We start from the raw sequence: 17891 nt of genomic DNA, 5'->3' as shown, positions 1-17891 counted from the left end.
ACCCGTGTCTCTTATCCAAAAACCAATGTTTCCAGAAGTCCCTGCAGACTTCACAGCTGTGAAGGGGGCTGGGGCTGTGAGGCTTACCAGGGGGAGCGCCCTGCCACAGCCCCGATCCCGGCGAGTCCTCAGGGCCCACAGAGCCTTCTGGAGCAGCCTGTCTGCGGGAAGCCCCCTCCGCTGGATCTGGTGAAACCCAGGGGCGCTTTCTTCATTCCCACCCTTCCATCTCCTTGTATTTTCTGTGTGGCTTTTCTGAAGATCACACCAGTGCTTACTGTTTTCCAGCCACACAATGGTTGTCTTTTCACTGCAGCGTTCAGCGCACCCGTGTTGAGGGGGTTTCTGATGTGGCGGGTGTAAGTGTCCGTGGCCAGGTGGGGCGCTGAGGGGGTTTCTGATGTGGCGGGTGTAAGTGTCCGTGGCCAGGTGGGGCGCTGAGGGGGTTTCTGATGTGGCGGGTGTAAGTCTCCGTGGCCAGGTGGGGCGCTTCGTCCACCACTGCTCCCTCTCGTGTGCGCTTCCTCGCACTTCCCTGATCGGCTGATCGGTCTGCAGCATTTGTCGTCTTTCTACGAGTTTGAAATTAGAAAGTGATGCACTTATCTGAGTCCAGAATTAACTTCCTTGCCCTCCTCCCCAGATGGCAGGTCCTGGGGATCTGCACCCCTGTAACTGCTGCCACCGCCGTTCTGATTCGCACATGCTCTGCCCCCTGCCCTGACTGCCCTGCGCAGCTGGCGTTTGGACCTGGGCTCTGCTTCCCTCCCAGCGCTCCCCTCCCCGTGCTCCCCTCCCCAGGGCACATGTCCTCGCCCGCGGCTCAGCCCAGATCCATGCTTGGTGGGCGGGTGGTGGAAAGCTCGGTGCTGGTTTTTTCCTGCCCCCTTCTGGAGCACTGTCTCCAGCTGGCATGGAACTGGGTGCCTGTCGTTTCTTCTCAGTACCGGGACCTGCTCTCAGCACCGGGACCTGCCCAGCCCTGTCTTCTGGCTTCTGCCCCAGCTCACGAGGCTGGTATCTGTCCGAGTGCCAGGACTCAGGGCGCAGTGTCCAGCAGCCCTTTCCTCTTGCCTGTGCATCGGCCACACTGTGTCCAGGGTTTCCAGGGAGCAGGGGATCCGGTCCCTACCCACCTTGTCCCCAGAATCGGAAGCACGGTGCTCTCACAGTGCTCTTAACAAAGCACCTTTTGTCACTGTGTTGCCCTGCGTTGTGACAGTCTGACATTTTCCTGTAATTTATCTGTGTTATTTCAGCCAAACTGAAATCGGTAAAGGAGGTTTTACACTTTTCTGGACCAGACTTGAAGAGACTGACCAACCTCTCCAGCCCCGAGGTCTGGCACTTGCTGAGAACGGCCTCCTTACACTTGCGGGGAAGCAGCATCCTTACAGGTAGGTGGGTCCTGGCATCTCTGCCAGGGGTGACATGTGGCTCCAGCATCATGGTCCCAGTGGTGCAGGGCGGGGGCTGTGCAGACTTCACCCAGGGACCAGCCTCAGGGCGTGTGGCAGCTGCTCCAGCCCCAGAGTTCCCAACTTGCTTGTCCTACACCCATGGGGCTGTGGTCACAGCATCGGGTCAGAAGATGCGTGAGGTGGACACAGGGGCTGTGGGGCCTCCTGGGGACCTTGCTCCATGGACCAGAGGAGGGGGTGCAGGAAGCAGGGGTGGATTTGGCAGTCAGCACCCAGAGCCCTTCAGGCTCTGGCAGGGCGGGAACGGTGTGAGATGGGGCCCTGGCCACGGTCCCACCACCACGTGTGGGAAACCAGGTCTCAGCAGGGGAAGGAGGTACCCAGGGAACCCCATGCGCCTGGACGGACAAGGTTTCCATCCCTGCATCTGAGCAGGCCCTAGTAGGCAGCGGGGTCCTGGCATGAGCAGGGCCCTCTCTCCCCTGCAGGTGGCTCAGTGGCCCAGGCCCCGAGGAACGTGCTGAACTTGGGGCTGCCGTGGTGGGCAGGTGCCACGGCCACACACACGGTGCTGTGGGCAGGGCTCTGGGCAGGCCTCACAGTCAGGGTGGCCTGCTCCACCTGGACGGGGTGCCCAAGGCAGTGTGCAGACTCCAAGGGAGGGGCTGCTCCTCCCGGCCCAGGCCCCAGGCCAAGAGCGCAGCCTGCACCGTGTGTCCCACCTTGAGCCTTGCCCTGAGGGGCTTCGGTGTCGTGGAGGAGGCTGTGTCAAATGGCTCATCCAAGGCCCTTTAGCCAAGAGGCTGAGACCAGCATTGCTCTAGAATGGTATCTGTCACAGAGAACTGACGGCATGTGGTGTGCACGTGTGTGCGCCTGCGGGAGCCCATTAAAGCCGCTTGAGAACTGTTCAGCACCCCAGGGCATCCCAGCTGGACAGAGCTGTGCCTTTTTCTTCACATGGAGGCTGTTAGGGAGCACCTCGGGGCTCTCTGGAAGCTTTGGCTAAAGGCGTCTGGTGCTGCAATTGCCCCATAGGGGGATCCCTGGGGGCATGTGATGGTGGCCCTGGGGCTCCCCCGACTCTGCATCTCAGGTGCACCCGACCTTCCCGGCTGGGCCCCCCTCCCTGCCCTCAGCACCTTGCTCACCCCCATGACCGCAGGCACCTGTGCTCCAGCCACACTGCACCTGGCACAGGCAGGCTGGCCGTGCCTCCCACAGTCCCCAGCCCTGCCCGCAGGCCCAGGAGAGTCAGGCCTGACACCATCCCTGCCCTTTAGCACTGCAGCTGCACCAGCAGAAGGAGCGGTTCCCCACGCAGCACCAGCGCCTGAGCCTGGGCTGCCCGGTGCTGGACGCGCTGCTCCACGGTGGCCTGCCCCTGGACGGCATCACTGAGCTGGCCGGACGCAGCTCGGCAGGGAAGACCCAGCTGGCGCTGCAGCTCTGCCTGGCTGTGCAGTTCCCGCGGCAGCACGGAGGCCTGGAGGCTGGTGAGTGGCCACCCCTTCCGTGGGGTCTGGGCAGGTGGGCGGCCCCTGCTCTGTGTGGGACAGCTTTCCGTTGAGGTGGGGCAGTGGCCGCCTCTTGCACTGTTCCTACCATTGCGTCTCCCTCCTTCTCACCCTGATTGCCCTCACTCCTTCCAGAACAGGGAGGGGGAAGTGAGGCTGGGCTCAGCTGACAGCAGGAGGGGTGGGAGGGTATGAACCCCACCACCAGGCAGCCGGCCCTCAGCAGAGCTAGGCCCCCAGGGGTCGCTGGCTGAGCACAGCGATGCCGGCCCACGTTCCGCACAGCTGCCAAGCCCAGAGTCCACAGAGCCAGCAACGTAGGGAGGGCAGCACAGCCTTTCCCCGGGTGCCCCGCCGCCAGGCTGAGTATGCTCCTGGCGCGGCCCTGTGAGCCTGTACGCTCTGTCTGTGAAACGAGGGTTCCCTGCATTGGACTAAAGCGTTCAGAGCATGCCTGCCTGGGTCTCTCAGGTGTTAAAAGTTCACGTAGTTTTAAACTGTGAGCTGTGAGTAGGAGAGATGTTTCTCAGTAGCTCCTTAACTTTTAAACTAATTCCCTGGTGTCAACATGCGATTCCCACGTTGTCTTAAACTCCACGTGAACAGAGTGGCAGTATTTTTTCATCGGTGGCACCTTCGAGCACATCTGCTAGGCTCACTTCCCACACAGGGCGGGACCCCAGGCCCTGGACCCACAGGCCCAGCCAGCCACCTCCTCAGGGGCCTGACCTGCCAGCAGCGGTGTGGCTGGGAACCTCACCTCTGCCACCCTCGGGTCAGCGTCATCCCCAGGACCCAGGGTGTGCTGTGCCTGCCTGAGCTTCAGTGGTGGGTGGAGGGTGAGGGGTCTCCTGAGCCTCCGTGTCGGGTGGAGGGTGAGGGGTCTCTTGAGAGCCCAGCTGGGGTCTGCTCACGGCACAGGCATTTTTGTCCCTGCAGCCCAGGGGAGGGCGCCCTCCTGTCAGGTGCCTGAGTCCCTGCGGCTGGTCTTGGGGATGAGCCTGGAGACAGCCAGAAGCCGGGAGGACAGGAGTTGGCCTTGAAAATGGGAGTCTCCCGCTTACCCCACGGAAGAGCTGCTGTGAGGTGGAGGCGGGACTCGAGCGTGCTCAGGAACGGGACGGGAGCCGCCCTCATTCTCCAGCGTCCTCCGTGCCAGGCTTCGTGCAAATCTGATTTGTGCAATGACTCCCCCTCAGCTTCCACCCCATTGGCCTTTTCAGTGAAGCCCACACTCCCCGATACCCACGGACACAGAAGCCTTAGGTCACCCTCCCTGAATCCCCCAGCTGTGCCCAGCCCAGTGACTGCTGTGGGATGACAGCACAGTCCAGCCTTGCGGGCCAGGGGAAGGGAGGGGGCCCCACGGCCACCGTGACCACATGCAAGGTTAGGGGTCAGATGTGCTTTCCTGGGGAAATGACTTCCTTTCCTGGATCCAATCTAAAGGCCCGAATTTTGAAAAGAAAGCGGCAGGCGGGCTCTGAAGTGATTCCGACTCCCGTGCTTAAGCCACGTGAGGCTCTCCCAGGCCTGCTGGGGCCCCGCCCACCACTGGGCTGCCCACAGCCACCCTCCTGCCAGCTTCACGATGTCCCCATGACTGTGCAGCCCCTACATACGTCACCCCAACAAAAACACGCTGCTTGACCGGTTCCACCTGCTTCCGAGCCTTCCAGCCCAGCCTCTCTCCAGCCAACAGGACGGAGGAAGCCCAGGGCCCCGACCTTCCTGTGGCTCCTGACTAGGGGCACAGTCACGGCTGGGGACACTGGTGGGGAAGGGAACCAGCCACAAAAGGGATGTGGCCTCCCAAGGCACTATTTGTACGTTCCTGGCCTCAAGCGGGCCAGATGCTTCTCAGAAGCTTAGTTCTGACACAGAATGGGGCGGGGGGTTCCTGACCCATTTTTGCAACTGTTCTTTACGTTTGAAATTCTGTCAAAGCAAAATCAGCTCAGAATTAAAGGTTATGCGGACACTCACAAACAGGCTGCATGACACGGCGTGGGGGCACTGGCTCTCCCACAACTGCATGTGCCACTGCAGGAACAGGACGACACCCCGTGGGCCACGGGGTCCTGGCTGGGCAGCCTTCCTGGCATAGTCAATGCTTAGAGAGCTCGCCGGCCTTGTTTTTGTTTTTGTTTTTGTTTTGCAGGAAACTGGAGTTTTATTATTACTCAAATCAGTCCCCCTAAGCCTTCCTGTTTTTTAAATTGAGATGTAATTTACATGCCATAAAATTCCCTCTAAAAGTGTACAGTTCGGCCTGATAGGCGCAGTACCTCATGCCTGTAATCCCAGCACTTTGGGAGGCCGAGGCTGATGCAGGCGGATCATGAAGTCAGGAGTTCGAGAGCAGCCTGACCAACATGGTGAAACCCAGTCTCTACTAAAAATACAAAAATTAGCTGGGCATGGTAGCGCACGCCTTGTAATCCCAGCTACTCAGAAGGCTGAGGCAGGAGAATCGCTTGAACCCGGGAGGCAGAGGTTGCAGTGAGCCGAGATCGCACCACTGCACTCCAGCCTGGGCGACAGAGTGAGTCTCTTGTCTCTCAAAAATTAAAATAAAATAAATAAACTCAGTGGCTTTTAATAGAAGCACAAAGTTCTGTGCCCGTCACCACTATCCAATTCCACAACAGTTCCCTCACCCCAAAAGGAAACCCTACCCATGAGCAGTCAGCCCCCACCCCCAGCAGCCTGCCTCCCCTTTCCCTACCTGTGACTCTTCCTGTCCTGGGAGCTCCATGCGAGTGCAACCGGACAGCACGTGGTCTCGTGACAGGCTTCCTGCATTGGCATTGTGTTTTCGAGGTTCATCCGTGCTGGAGCAGGTGTCAGAACTGCCTTCCCTTTTAAGATTCGATCATCCCACTGTAAGGATGGGCCGCACTTCATTCGTCCACTCCTCAGTTGATGGCCTTTGGGCCGTCTCCCCCCGGGCTGTCATGAAATGTGCTACGGTGGACGTGTTTTCTCTTGGGTATCTACCTAGGAGTGGGGCTGCTGAGTCATGTGATTTAACTTTTTAAGGAAGTACCGATTGTTTCCCGAGCTGCACCATTTTACATTCCTAGCTGCAGTGCACAGGGGTCAGGGGTCTGCTTTCTCCACATCCTCACCAACACATGTCTTTTCAAGCTGGCTTTTTGAATTTCACCATGGAGCCCAGATTGCAGGAGCTTTGAAGAGAGGAAACGCTTGCTCAGTGGGGGCCTTGAGGGTGGCCATGTGTCGGGGCTCAGGGGCCATTTCCAGAAGGCGTTGCCCTGATGCTGCCACTTGCTCCCTGCCCTGCAGTGGGGAACGGAGGGTCACGGGGGGAAGGAGGGGCAGGGTGGAGCAGGAGAGGCCTCCCATCTGTGGCCATTCCAGCCCAGGACAGGGGAAGTCCTTGCCTGGGTGTCAGAAGTGGAGACCCAGCCCGTATTCCTCCTGAGGGGTCACCTGGCCCCGAAGGTGGCTGCCAGTGGGAGGGTGAGAAACAGCACCAGCCTCCTCCCTCCCCAGGCGAGGGGCAAAGAACCTGTGAGGGGCAGAGAGTTAGAAATGGCGGGAGACATCTGCACTTGATTTGTGTGGCAGTCACAGGCCCGTCTGGAGTCCCCTGGGCACATCAGGCACTCTTGCTTCCCAGGAGCCGTCTACATCTGCACGGAAGACGCCTTCCCTCACAAGCGCCTGCAGCAGCTCATGGCCCAGCAGCCGCGGCTGCGCACTGACGTTCCAGGAGAGCTGCTTCAGAAGCTCCGATTTGGCAGCCAGATCTTCATCGAGCACGTGGCCGATGTGGTGAGTGTGGGAGAAGCCCCAGGACACGCCCAAGGCAAGCTATTCAGGACCATTGGGGCAGGTGTAGCCACCACGGCAATGGGGTCTCACAGCAGGGCAGGGAGAGTTGGGGCTCAGCTCTGAACACAGCATGGGTCATGGGGGTTTACGCCCGAGGAGCAGGTGGGGTCAGAGGATGGAGAGTGACTGAGAGGAACTGGCAGGGGAGGGGATTCTGGCTAAAGCATCCTGCCAGGACCCTTGCTGAAGGTGTGCCTTGGGGATCAGACTGCCCCTGGGGACTGTGGAGGATGGACCAGTCAGCTACTGAGGGCGACTGGATACGGGGTCCTGCTACAATCTCAGCAGGGATTGCCAAAACTGGATTTCATGAGGACGTGCACAGATGGGCCTAGGAGGAGGCTCAGGAGCCTGACGGCAGTTTGGCCAAACAGAATCCTGGCCAGGAGTGGCTGTGGGCCAGGCAGGCAGGGCGGCAGGCTGCGACACCCAGTTACATCTGAATCTCAGGCAGCTTTGAAGCGTGTTCTAGAATGAGGATGCCCATATTCAGATCAACTTTCTTCATGATCTGAAACTCAGATGTAACTGGGCGCCTGTACACCATCTGTCAGCCTTGCCCATGAAGACGGAGTGGGGAAGAGAAGCCCCAGGCGGGTGGCAAGGACCTTCTCTGGGCTGTGGGCCCGACCAGCTGCCCCAGGAGACCACCGCCCTGAGAAGGATGCGACCTGCTCTCCAGGCTGCTGCCCTGGTGAGACAGCCGTGTTGGTCTCCCCTTGCCTCTGAGGGGAAGATGGCCCTCACTAGGGGCACAGGGGCTCCGCCTGGCCAAGGCCTGCTGGGCACCCAGCTCAGACAGGTGACCTCAGATCCTTGACCACTGCCTGGCTGCTGGCTTCCCTGCAGACACTGGCTGGGCTTGGAGGAGGGACCTATGGCAGGGCCTTGCAGAGAGCAGGGGCCACTCACCGGGGGCCAGTGGAGTCCGTCCTGTAGCCAAGAAGCAGGCAAGAGACGCTGGGACCCATCCCTGCAGCTGGGGCAGCAGTGCTGTGAGCTGTCAGTGCTTAGTTTATAGAGATCATCCTGGGAGGGAGAAGTGATGAAGTAGAAAAGATGCAGAAGAAAAGATGGGAAGTTTGGGAGTAAACCCCTGACCAAAGGCAAATAAGGAAATTCCACCCTGTGCAGGGGGAGCGGCTGCCATGTCCAGCCCACCCTAGACATGGCTGTGGCCTGGCAGAGCAGCTCCTGGGTGGGCCTTCCCCCACTTCTTTTTTTTTTTTTTTTTTAAGACAGAGTCTCACTCTATCGCCGAGGCTGGAGTGCAGTGGCGCAATCTCAGCCCACTGCAAGCTCCACCTCCCGGGTTCACGCCATTCTCTTGCCTTAGCCTCCAGAGTAGGTGGGACTACAGGCGCCCACCACCACGCCCAGCTAATTCTTTGTATCTTTAATAGAGACGGGGTTTCACCATGTTAGCCAGGATGGTCTCGATCTCCTGACCTGGTGATCCGCCCACCTCGGCCTCCCAAAGTGCTGGGATTGCAGGCATGAGCCACCGCGCCCGGCCAGCCTTCCCCCACTTCTAAGAGGTCTTATAAAAACTTTCAAGTAAAGCATAAGGCATATAAACTTTTAATTTAAAAAAATGTACAATAAAATACGTTATCGCACACAACGTGAGGAAGTTACACATGGGAAGGGAGCCGTGGGCCCAGCTCATGCCCCAGGTCTCCTGGGAGAGGCCACGCCGCACCAGGGCACCCGCTTAGGCCCAGCCCCAGCCCCAAGGTCACGCCAGCCGTGTGGTTATTAGTATCATGTCCCACGCACACAGACGCATGAGAAATGAGTGAGCGCTGCGGCTCCCGGCCAAGGGCCCTCCCTGCCGCCCTGGCTGTCCCGGGCCAGCTCCGGGCCACACTCGGCAGTCCCATCCTGGAGCGGGGCCAGGTCGGGGTCACTGCAAGAGAAGACAGAAGGTCAGGGCTGGGCCGCCAAAACCTGACAGTGTTACTAAGTTCTGTTCTGGAAACAGCTCTCTGGGGAACCCCCACCCCAAGTCTGCCTAGAGAAGAGGGTGTTGCTGGTTGTGAGCCTCCCTGGGGCCGAGGGGTCATGGGGGACTGGTACGTCTTTGGTCTCTGCTCCCTGGAGCACCAAAGGCCTGCATCTGGCACGGGGAAGCCAGGGGTGTGGACACAGAGCCTTCTCTTGCATAAGCAGAGCCTGGTGCCATTCCCACGCCCCCAATCCTCTGTGGCCCTTGGGCTTGCATGAGGATGGGGACCCTGAGCCAAGCCCCTCTTGGAGGCCCAGCCTGGCAGCTAGCAGCAGTCACCACTTGCCCATCCCCAGCTCCCCCGAGTCCCTGCATGTGCAAAGTCCCTCCCTGGCCCAGCTGCCTGCTTCCTGGGGCTGCAGGCCGTGGGACTCACGTTAGCGGTGGCGTCTTCCAGGCCACTGCTGCTGCTGTCGTTTTCCACAAAAAGAGGCTCGGCCAGAGACGCCCTGGAGATGAAGCACAGACGAGTTTCACTCAGGGCGTGCAGGCGGCCCTCAGGCGTCTTCAGAGCTCCGGGCGTGACACCAGCGTGTGGCTGCAGACCTTGGACTTGAGGGGCAGCCTAGGGGCCCCTTAGCAGCCTCCATCTGGCCAGAGCTGCTGGCAAGGCCCATGGGGCCTGAACTACCCTGCTTGGTGCCAGGAGCAGCTGTGCCACCCTCCCCCATCACCATGGCTCACCAAGCTCTGCGGTCAGAGGCCAGGCCAGCCATGCCAATGGCTCTGGCACCCACAGGCCACGGCAGCACCCAGAGGGAGGCCGAGGACACCTGCCTTCACTGGGGGGTCCTCCCCTGGAAGCTCTCCTGGGAGCTGGTGGGCACAGGGCTGTTTCCACCCCTTGGCCAGGCCAGCTCAGAGCACAGGGCTAAGGCCTGGGTGCACGGGAGGCACTGGCCTTGAGGGTGTCTCAACCTACAGCCCCATCCTGACCCCCAGGTGGTCTCCCAGAGTGCCCCACGCCTTGGCAGAGGCAGGCCAGGCCTGACTCGCCTGAGTAACGCCTGAAGGGCATCAGGCCCCTGCCTTGCTGAGCGTCTGAAGAGGTCATGGCCCAGGTGGTCATGGCCACCACGGGCTGGCTTTGGTGGCACTGTGGCCAGGTTTGGGTGGTCTGAGTACCTGGTGCGGGGCCACTGAAGGAGGGGGCTGGTTGCTGCTGACCTGTGAGGGGGAGAGGGTGAAACCATGGCAGAAGGAGAGCAGACCCCCGCAAGGACTCAGGAGCCTGCGCAAAGGATGCCTCTACAGAGGACGGTGTCGGCACAGCCAAGGGGTGACCGCCTGGGGGGGCCAGAGGAAGGACATGGGGCCAAGGGAACCAGTTGTGTGAGCCTGAAGCTTCTATAGTTGGGGCCTCTTTGAGAAAAATACAGAATTGGGCTCAGAGTATGGGGACTACAGAGTATGGGCACTGTGAGCCCCAGGTGGGTAGGAAGGTTTTTGGACGGTCGAGTGACAGTCCAAACGGGGTCTGGTCACCTGGGGCAGGGACTTGCTGACCAGCATAGACAATGACAGCTGTCCCCACAGGACACCTTGTTGGAGTGTGTGAATAAGAAGGTCCCCGTACTGCTGTCTCGGGGCATGGCTCGCCTGGTGGTCATCGACTCGGTGGCAGCCCCATTCCGCTGTGAATTTGACAGCCAGGCCTCCGCCCCCAGGGCCAGGCATCTGCAGTCCCTGGGGGCCGCGCTGCGTGAGCTGAGCAGTGCCTTCCAGAGCCCTGTGCTGTGCATCAACCAGGTGGGCACCAAGGCAGGGGTGCACCCGTGAGCTTGTATTTTTAGCCAGGATGCGGAAGCAGAGCCGGTCTGGAGGTGGGGCGGGTGGCAGTGAGGTGGCCTCCGGCTCCTGCGGGTAGCAGCCTGTGCCTAACCATCAAGAAGACCCTCAGTCCTTGCAGCTGACCTGGACTGTGCTCTTCCAGGTGACAGAGGCCATGGAGGAGCAGGGCGCAGCACACGGGCCGCTGGGGTGAGTGCAGCCATGTGGTGTGTGCACCTCTGTGCAGGTGCCGGGGGCACAGCTGGGCCGAAGTGGGCGGGGCCACCAAGCCTGAGCGCCAGCTTGCCTGCTTCCTGTTTCTCAGGTTCTGGGACGAGCGTGTTTCCCCAGCCCTTGGCATAACCTGGGCTAACCAGCTCCTGGTGAGACTGTTGGCTGACCGGCTCCGCGAGGAAGAGGCTGCCCTCGGCTGCCCAGCCCGGACCCTGCGGGTGCTCTCTGCCCCCCACCTGCCCCCCTCCTCCTGTTCCTACACGATCAGTGCAGAAGGGGTGCGAGGGACACCTGGGACCCAGTCCCACTGACACGGTGGCGGCTGCACAACAGCCCTGCCTGAGAAGCCCCGACACACGGGGCGCGGGCCTTTAAAACGCGTCTGCCTGGGCCGTGGCACAGCTGGGAGCCTGGTTCAGACACAGCTCTTCCAGGGCAGCGGCTCCACTTTCTCATCCGAAGATGGTGGCCACAGACTGACCCCCATCTGAGCTGGGGGGATGTTCTGCCTCTCCCTGGGTCTGGGGACAGGCCCGCTTGCTGGGTACCTGGTCCCCACTGCTGAGCTGGCCCTTGGGGAGAGGTGATTCTCAGGGCTGGAGCCTGGGGTGTCCTACAGTGACTCCCTGGGAGCCGCCTGCTTCTTCTCTCCACATGGAAGCCCAACTGGGGTCGTGTCTGAGGCCTGCCCCCTGGGCTGGGGCCTCAGACCCCCTCAGCCTTGGGACCGTGCCCACGAGGGTCTCCCCTCCTGCACACAGGGCAGTCCTTACTCCCCCACCACTCAGGCCACAGTGGGGCTGCAGGCAGGCGGCTCCTCACCCACCTCTGGGTCCTCGGCTCCCGGGGGCCCCACCTTGGCACACACTGTGCCCCACAAAACTTCAGTGTGGTACAAGGTGGAGAAAGCATATCCCACCGACCTCCAGTGTCAGGGTCCAGGAGAGCCTGGGGGTGGGGGGACTGCCTTGTCTCTAGTAGTGTGGCCTGTGCCAGCACCACAGCCGGTCAGAGGAGTGCAGGCAGCGCAGGGCTGGCACGTGACAGGCTCGTCAGCCACCTGGGAACCCAGTTCTGGGCAAAAAGGATCCGAGGTTGAGAGGAAGGAGGGTCCCGGTGTATCCTGGCCCTGGGGGTCTGGGCGTCCAGCTCAGCCCCGGCCTGGCTGGGTGGTATTCTGGTAGGGATATGGCAGGACTCCTGGCAGGGCCACCTGCAGACCCAGTCCCACAGTGTGGCCAGGCCTGACATCTGGCTGGAAAGCAGAGCCTCCTGGGAACACATCTGGCTGCAGAGGCTGAAATATCCACCCAGCAGGCAGAGTGGCGTGGCCTCCCCATAGGCACAGTGGTGACCCCCTTGATTCCCACCGTACAACCCCCTCCACCCCCCACCCAGTGCCTCCACATGCTGCCTGGCACAGACCAGGCCTTTGACAAATAAATGTTCAATGGATGCAGTTCCAGGACCTGCTTCTTGCTGTCTGCCAGGCACTGCTCTGAGTAATTTATGCACATTGAAGTATGTTCTCCTCACCACTCCTAGGGATAGGCACTGTTACATCTCCACTTGCAGGTAGGGAAATTCAGGCCCACAACTGTTAAGTAGCTTGACTCCTCCCACAACCCAGAGGCAGAAATTGTCACCCCCCACTTTATGTGCCCAGGGTGAGCCTGTGGGTGCTCCTATAGTGGGAGGAAGGGGGGCTGGCACTGATTGGGGGAAAGGTAAGGGGTGGGGCCATACTGTGCAGAATTTTTCTGTTTGCCGTTTTCTAGGGTGGGACAATCCGTTTAAACCTTCATCACGTTATCAAGGCTCTCTATGACCCTAAAGTTAAGAATCACTGGCATGAACATCGGAAAAAGTTATTTTGGGGTTGGATTTTTACAAAACAGCCTTTCTGCAAAAGTGCAGGGATTCTACAATGGCAAGTAAGACATTTTATTTCTGTAATTGAACATAAGCAATTCCAAATGCTTCTCTAGGCAAGACATGCCAGCGATTAGAAAATGAGACAGCTTAAAGACAGGTACATTTAACAGAGAAAACACGCCTGGAAGCTCGGCCGGCCCCGCCCATGCTGGCTCAGTTCCTGCCCCTGGAGGGAAGGGGCCGAGGGGCTTCCCGTCCCAGGGAACTCCCACCACAGGAGTCTGCAGAAGGGCTGGCCTGGCAGTCAGTCCCAGGAACACTGACCATCCCCTTAGGGAGGCACCACGCCCTGGGGAGCACAGTTCCAGGCCAGGGCCATGGGTCTTGCCCTGAAGACCCTCCCTCAGGGACCACGCGCCCTGACCCTCATTGCCTCACCATATTGTAAAACACTAAAACCGCTTAAGTTCTTCCCCACAGAGTTGGGGAACTAATTGTAAACAGAATACACGTCTACATATCAGCCCTGAGACAGCTGGCCCCGCTGCACACGCAGCCTGCTGGCCCCAGCAAGACATGGTCAGAGCTGGTAAGTGCTCTACAGCATTCAGAAATCTGACCACAGCGTACACACAGCTCACAAGTCAGTGCAAACAGAAGCTAATGACATCCTCCAAGAAAATTCCATACAGTTATGACAATGGAAAACCTGTTATACATTGTAACCATACATCATTAGCAATGTTGAATACATCTTACTATAAACACTGAATTTCTAAGTACATGATACTCCTAGCAGCTTAATCCAGAAAATAACGATGTGAATCCCTCCAATACTGTAAACACAAGACCAAGTGCTGCCCATGAGAGTGCCCCGTGCCACCCGCGGGCACCACCGGCCTCTGAGGACCCCTGAGCCGCACACTGCTGCTGCTTCAGGGAAGCATCCATGTCACAGGACTTCCCCAGGGGCCTGGTTTCTGCCACAGCTGCACCAACTACCCAGAGATATGCTGTCCGCCCACAGATCCAGACGCTCCCATGCCATGGTTGCTGGGGCCGGGCGCTGCACACACGGCTGCCGGGGGGGGGGGGGGGGCAGTGATTATTTTGACAGCAACTCTGAAGAAACAGGTGCTGACTCTCGCGCGGGGTTCCTCTCACCAGAACGACCACACACAGGAGGAGGGATGCCTGGGCCCACCACTTCTCTCCTCTGAAGGGAAAAATTCAGACCGCCAGATGGGAAATGGCTGAAATCACTGCACTTCTATTGGGTGGAAGGGTTCAAACATCGGGGACTCAGGTACTCAGATTCCCTTGCCGCCTCCCTCTCTGAAACACGAACCTTCCTTTACGAGCTGGCTTCAGGGAGGCCCCCTGGCTTCTCTTACCCCAACACACAGTGCTCCCACAGCCACAGTGCTGCAGAGGCCACCTCGGCCCTAAAGTCCCATGGCTGGAAGCCACAGCAGGCTCCACAGAGGCCCCACACAACCTCGTCTGCACCCATCAGTCTGAAGAGGTTAAAATTCAACTCCATATTCAGCCCTATGTTTATTCCTTCTAAATGCCCTTTTTCCTTTCCAGATAACTGTCACTAAGGGAAACTGTCTGGGTTCCAAACTCTGCTCAGCATCCTCACAGGGAGAAGGCACCCCCACCACAAGGGAAGCTCCGGAGCCCTCCTGCCTGTCGCCTGTGCACAGACATAGCCCACTACGGGGGCAGCCACGGCACCTGTCAGGGGAAGCTGCTCTACACCCCCCTTTTTTTTGGGGGCGGGTGGCTTCTCACAACCCATCAAATTATATATATATATATATATGTATATATATATATATACACACACACACACACATATATATATACACATGGTTTTTTTTGCTAGACACAGGGACTCGCTGTGTTGCCCAAGCTGTTCTTGAACTGGGCTCAAGTGATCCTCCCGCCTCAGCCTCCCAAAGTGCTAAGATTATAGGATTACTGGCATGAACCATCGCACCCAGCCATATATATATATATATATATATATATATATATATATATATATATATATAAAATTTAACATTTTTTCTTTTAATCCCATCCACTATTACAGAACCTATGAAATTTTCTTCAACACCTCTATGTAGCATTTAGAAAGTAAGCTCCTGATCCACCAGAATCTGCAAGAATGGAGTCAGGAGCCTCAGAAAAGGAGCCACGGCCACAGGCGAGCAGCTCGGGGACAACGCTGGCTCCACAGGGCAGCTCCTGGGCCAGGCACCCGCTGGCGACTACACGGAGCTTGTCTTGTGGAAACAAACGCGCTTTCACAAACACAGCAGTCCTGCGACATGAGGCGGGATGAAACTTTGAAAGGTATTTTAAAGTCTAGCCTTGTAACAAAACCTCAGGACACTCTGTCCCCAGCCTTCGTGCCCCACGGGGAGCTTCTAGGGGCTGAAGGTGACAAGTGTGAGCCTCTGCTGTGCCACCACCCGCCCTGTTACATGACAGTGGCAAGCTGAGCTTTCACGGGATGGCTGGTGTTTCACAGACCGCCCTCCATCCCGTAGCCTAGTTGGCTGGCATGGAGGTGGCGCTTCTGAGCGTCAGCCTTTGGAATCACTGATCACCTCGGCGTCTGTTTTGTATGCTCTTTACCTATGGACTAGTTTGTGGACAGCTAAGAAATACAGCCTCAGCATTGATTTGAAAAGGTTCCTGTCAGAGTCCACCGTGCTCCCTCATTCCATAAAGCTTAAGCTTTTCAAAAGTGAAACGCCGTGTTAGCCAGGATGGTCTCGATCTCCTGACCTTGTGATCCGCCTGGCGGGTGCCTGTAGTCCCAGCTACTCGGGAGGCTGAGGCAGGAGAATGGCGTGAACCTGGGAGGTGGAGCTTGCAGTGGGCCGAGATTGGGCCACTGCACTCCAGCCTGGGCGACAGAGTTAGACTCCGTCTCAAAAAAAAAAAAAAGTGAAACACACGTCTCTATGGGCTTCGTGTGCAGGGGCGTCCGGGAGAACACAGCTCAAAAGGGGGCATGGGGCCCCAGGGCCACAGGCATGGGGACCTTGGAAAGAGAGACCCGGAAGATGCTCCAGCTGGGAAGGAATTCACTTCCCACTGACCAGTGTCCGCTAAGCTTCAGGCTTTACTGCCATAGATCACTAAATGCCTATCGTTCTGAAAGGGGTACTTTATGTTTCCAGATTCTTAATTTACAGCCTTATTACAATATTACAATTTAAAAGAGAGTTTGGTGTCGTGGCAAAAAGGTGGCAGGCAGGAAATGCAACAGCATCCGTGAGCAGGAGCCAATCCCCAGCGTGCTGAAGCCACCTCAGCGCCACCTCGGCCTCCCTGAGCCAGCCTGGCCGGGTCGCGGTCGGGGCGGCTCCTGGCACTGGGGCTGCAGGCCGGGTAACAGAATGCTGAGGCACGGCCTCCCGGGTGTTTTGAAAAGGCACCTCCAAGGTTGGTGGACGTCACTATCTAGGAAAGGAAGCCAAGGAGTGCGGCTGGCGCCTCCGGGCAGGGCGGTGAGGGGCGTGGCAGGGCGGGGCGGTCTCACACTCCCAAGACAGGTTACCTAGCCCTGCTGGCCCTCAGTGGGCCAGGTCAGTGTGGCTGGCACTCAGAGCTCGCGAGTCGGCCAGACAATTATTTCGTTCCTGCATGAAAAAACAAATAGAAAAATTACACTTAACCAGGACTTCAAATGATGCCAGCTTCAAATGGCCTCAGGCCTAACAGTACCAGCTGCACAGCTAAATCTAGGTTGGCACTCGAGAGGCCCAGGGGTCAATGTGCATGTAGAAACTCCAAGAAACTGGAGGGCAAACACTGGGTCAGCTACAGGACCCTGTAAAATGAAGAGACTTTCTTTCCTCTTGTCATTAGGGGTGCTTCAAGCAACATGTCCAGCACCCTACAAGCCTCTTTAACAGCCACCGAGAAGGGGGCTGGGGAAAAGCTTTCCCGAGATGGCTGCCTCCCAAGAGTGTTGGGGGACAGGTCGGGGCACTGGCCTGTCTGTGAGGATTAGTGGATCTGGACAACTGGGAGGGCAGTGCCTGGCCACTGTCGCGAGCTCTCAGCACCAGCACAGGGGCAGGGACTGCCAAGTCCCAACAGCTCGAGCTGCCGGGTGGGCCCCAGGCACCTGAGAAACAGGTTCTAGAGCAGCCACAGGCACCCGGCCACCCACTGACAGCCACACCAAAGGGCGGAGTGGATGAAAACTCAAACAGCCTCCGTGATGGGGAAGGGAGGCAGTACTTTCAGATGTAAACCTGATGTGTCTGTGTGAGACCCGAACAACTGCACCGAGTGCTTCAGATTTTAGTGTCAAACTGACAGCACGCTAGTCATCATGTTAACAGAGTTTTGAATACTTCTGAACACTGAACAACAGCTTAAGTAGACAATTAATTATTAATAGTTATAAACTTAGTAGAGGCTAAAATCAATCATACAAACTAGTAATTGGTCGACCTTTGACAGTACTTTAACAGAATACATTAATTAGGTTAAACGATTTTTAAAGACCATTTGAGATCATTAATTAATATTCTGAGAATGTTCACAGTGTGAACATGCCCATAATTCACATAATCAGTGGTTAAGCAGAATATAAAAATACTACTGTCGCAACTGTCTGTCTAGGAACAAACGTGGCGGCGTCCCCAGCCCTCTGCAGGAGCAGGGGCCGAGCAGGGGCCGGGTGCGTGGTCTGGGCACCCTAGGACACAACTCGGGGTAGGCTCCTTACTTGAAAGCGATCTTCAGCAGCCTTGCCACCCACGTTAAGGACATTCAGAGAGCTGGCACGCTTCATGCTGCAACCCGGACACGGACATGCAAGGACAAACGATCAGCACATCGGTCAACCAGCAACAGGAAGCACAAGCAAAGCCCCCTCCAACGCCTCTGTGACACTGGGGGCTCTAGGGACCTTGCCTTCATCTTGCTTGGGTAACCGGGGAGTCCTATGTCTCACTCTATTTAGTGCCCAGGAGAAAAGACCACAGCTTCTCTGCATCTTTCACAGCAAAATGCTTCTTTTAAAGTACCATATGCAAACTCAAAATGTCCTTAGACTTGCACTTTTAAAAAGTGGCTCATCTAGACTGGGTATAATGGCTCAAGTCTGTAATCCCAATGCTTTGGAAGGCCAAGGCAGGAGGATCACTTAAGCCCAGGAGTTCAAGACCA

The 17891-nt window shown here is 57.9% G+C and overlaps 2 protein-coding genes across 25 annotated transcripts in view; one reads left to right on the top strand and one right to left on the bottom strand.

The window, feature by feature from the left end:
• The window catches only part of XRCC3 (X-ray repair cross complementing 3), a 14500-nt gene extending 2230 nt beyond the window's left edge, over positions 1–12270 (top strand). The window contains exons 2-7 of one of the 2 annotated variants that reach the window (XM_034938243.3): positions 1260–1397; positions 2705–2917; positions 6585–6739; positions 10344–10556; positions 10741–10787; positions 10903–12270. In XM_034938243.3, coding sequence (XP_034794134.1) covers positions 1260–1397; positions 2705–2917; positions 6585–6739; positions 10344–10556; positions 10741–10787; positions 10903–11122 — 986 coding nt within the window. In that variant the 3' untranslated portion in view covers positions 11123–12270. The remainder of the gene's footprint in view (positions 1–1259; positions 1398–2704; positions 2918–6584; positions 6740–10343; positions 10557–10740; positions 10788–10902) is intronic. The other variant, XM_063596413.1, reaches the window with a different exon arrangement.
• The window catches only part of KLC1 (kinesin light chain 1), a 70959-nt gene continuing 61432 nt past the window's right edge, over positions 8365–17891 (bottom strand). For 11 of the 23 annotated variants that reach the window (XM_008959058.5, XM_008959066.5, XM_055098057.2 and 8 more), the window contains 2 exons: positions 9184–9256; positions 8365–8708 (listed from right to left, as the gene is read on the bottom strand). In XM_008959058.5, the coding sequence (XP_008957306.1) occupies positions 8706–8708; positions 9184–9256 (76 nt within the window). In that variant the 3' untranslated portion in view covers positions 8365–8705. Of the gene's footprint in view, positions 8709–9183; positions 9257–15855; positions 16349–17448; positions 17516–17891 lie in introns of those variants that run through there. The other 12 variants (XM_008959055.5, XM_008959057.5, XM_008959059.5 and 9 more) reach the window with 3 other exon arrangements.

The sequence above is a fragment of the Pan paniscus genome, chromosome 15 (assembly GCF_029289425.2).
Source record: "Pan paniscus chromosome 15, NHGRI_mPanPan1-v2.0_pri, whole genome shotgun sequence".
Lineage (NCBI taxonomy): Eukaryota > Metazoa > Chordata > Mammalia > Primates > Hominidae > Pan > Pan paniscus.
This window is presented reverse-complemented; position numbering and strand designations above follow the sequence as displayed.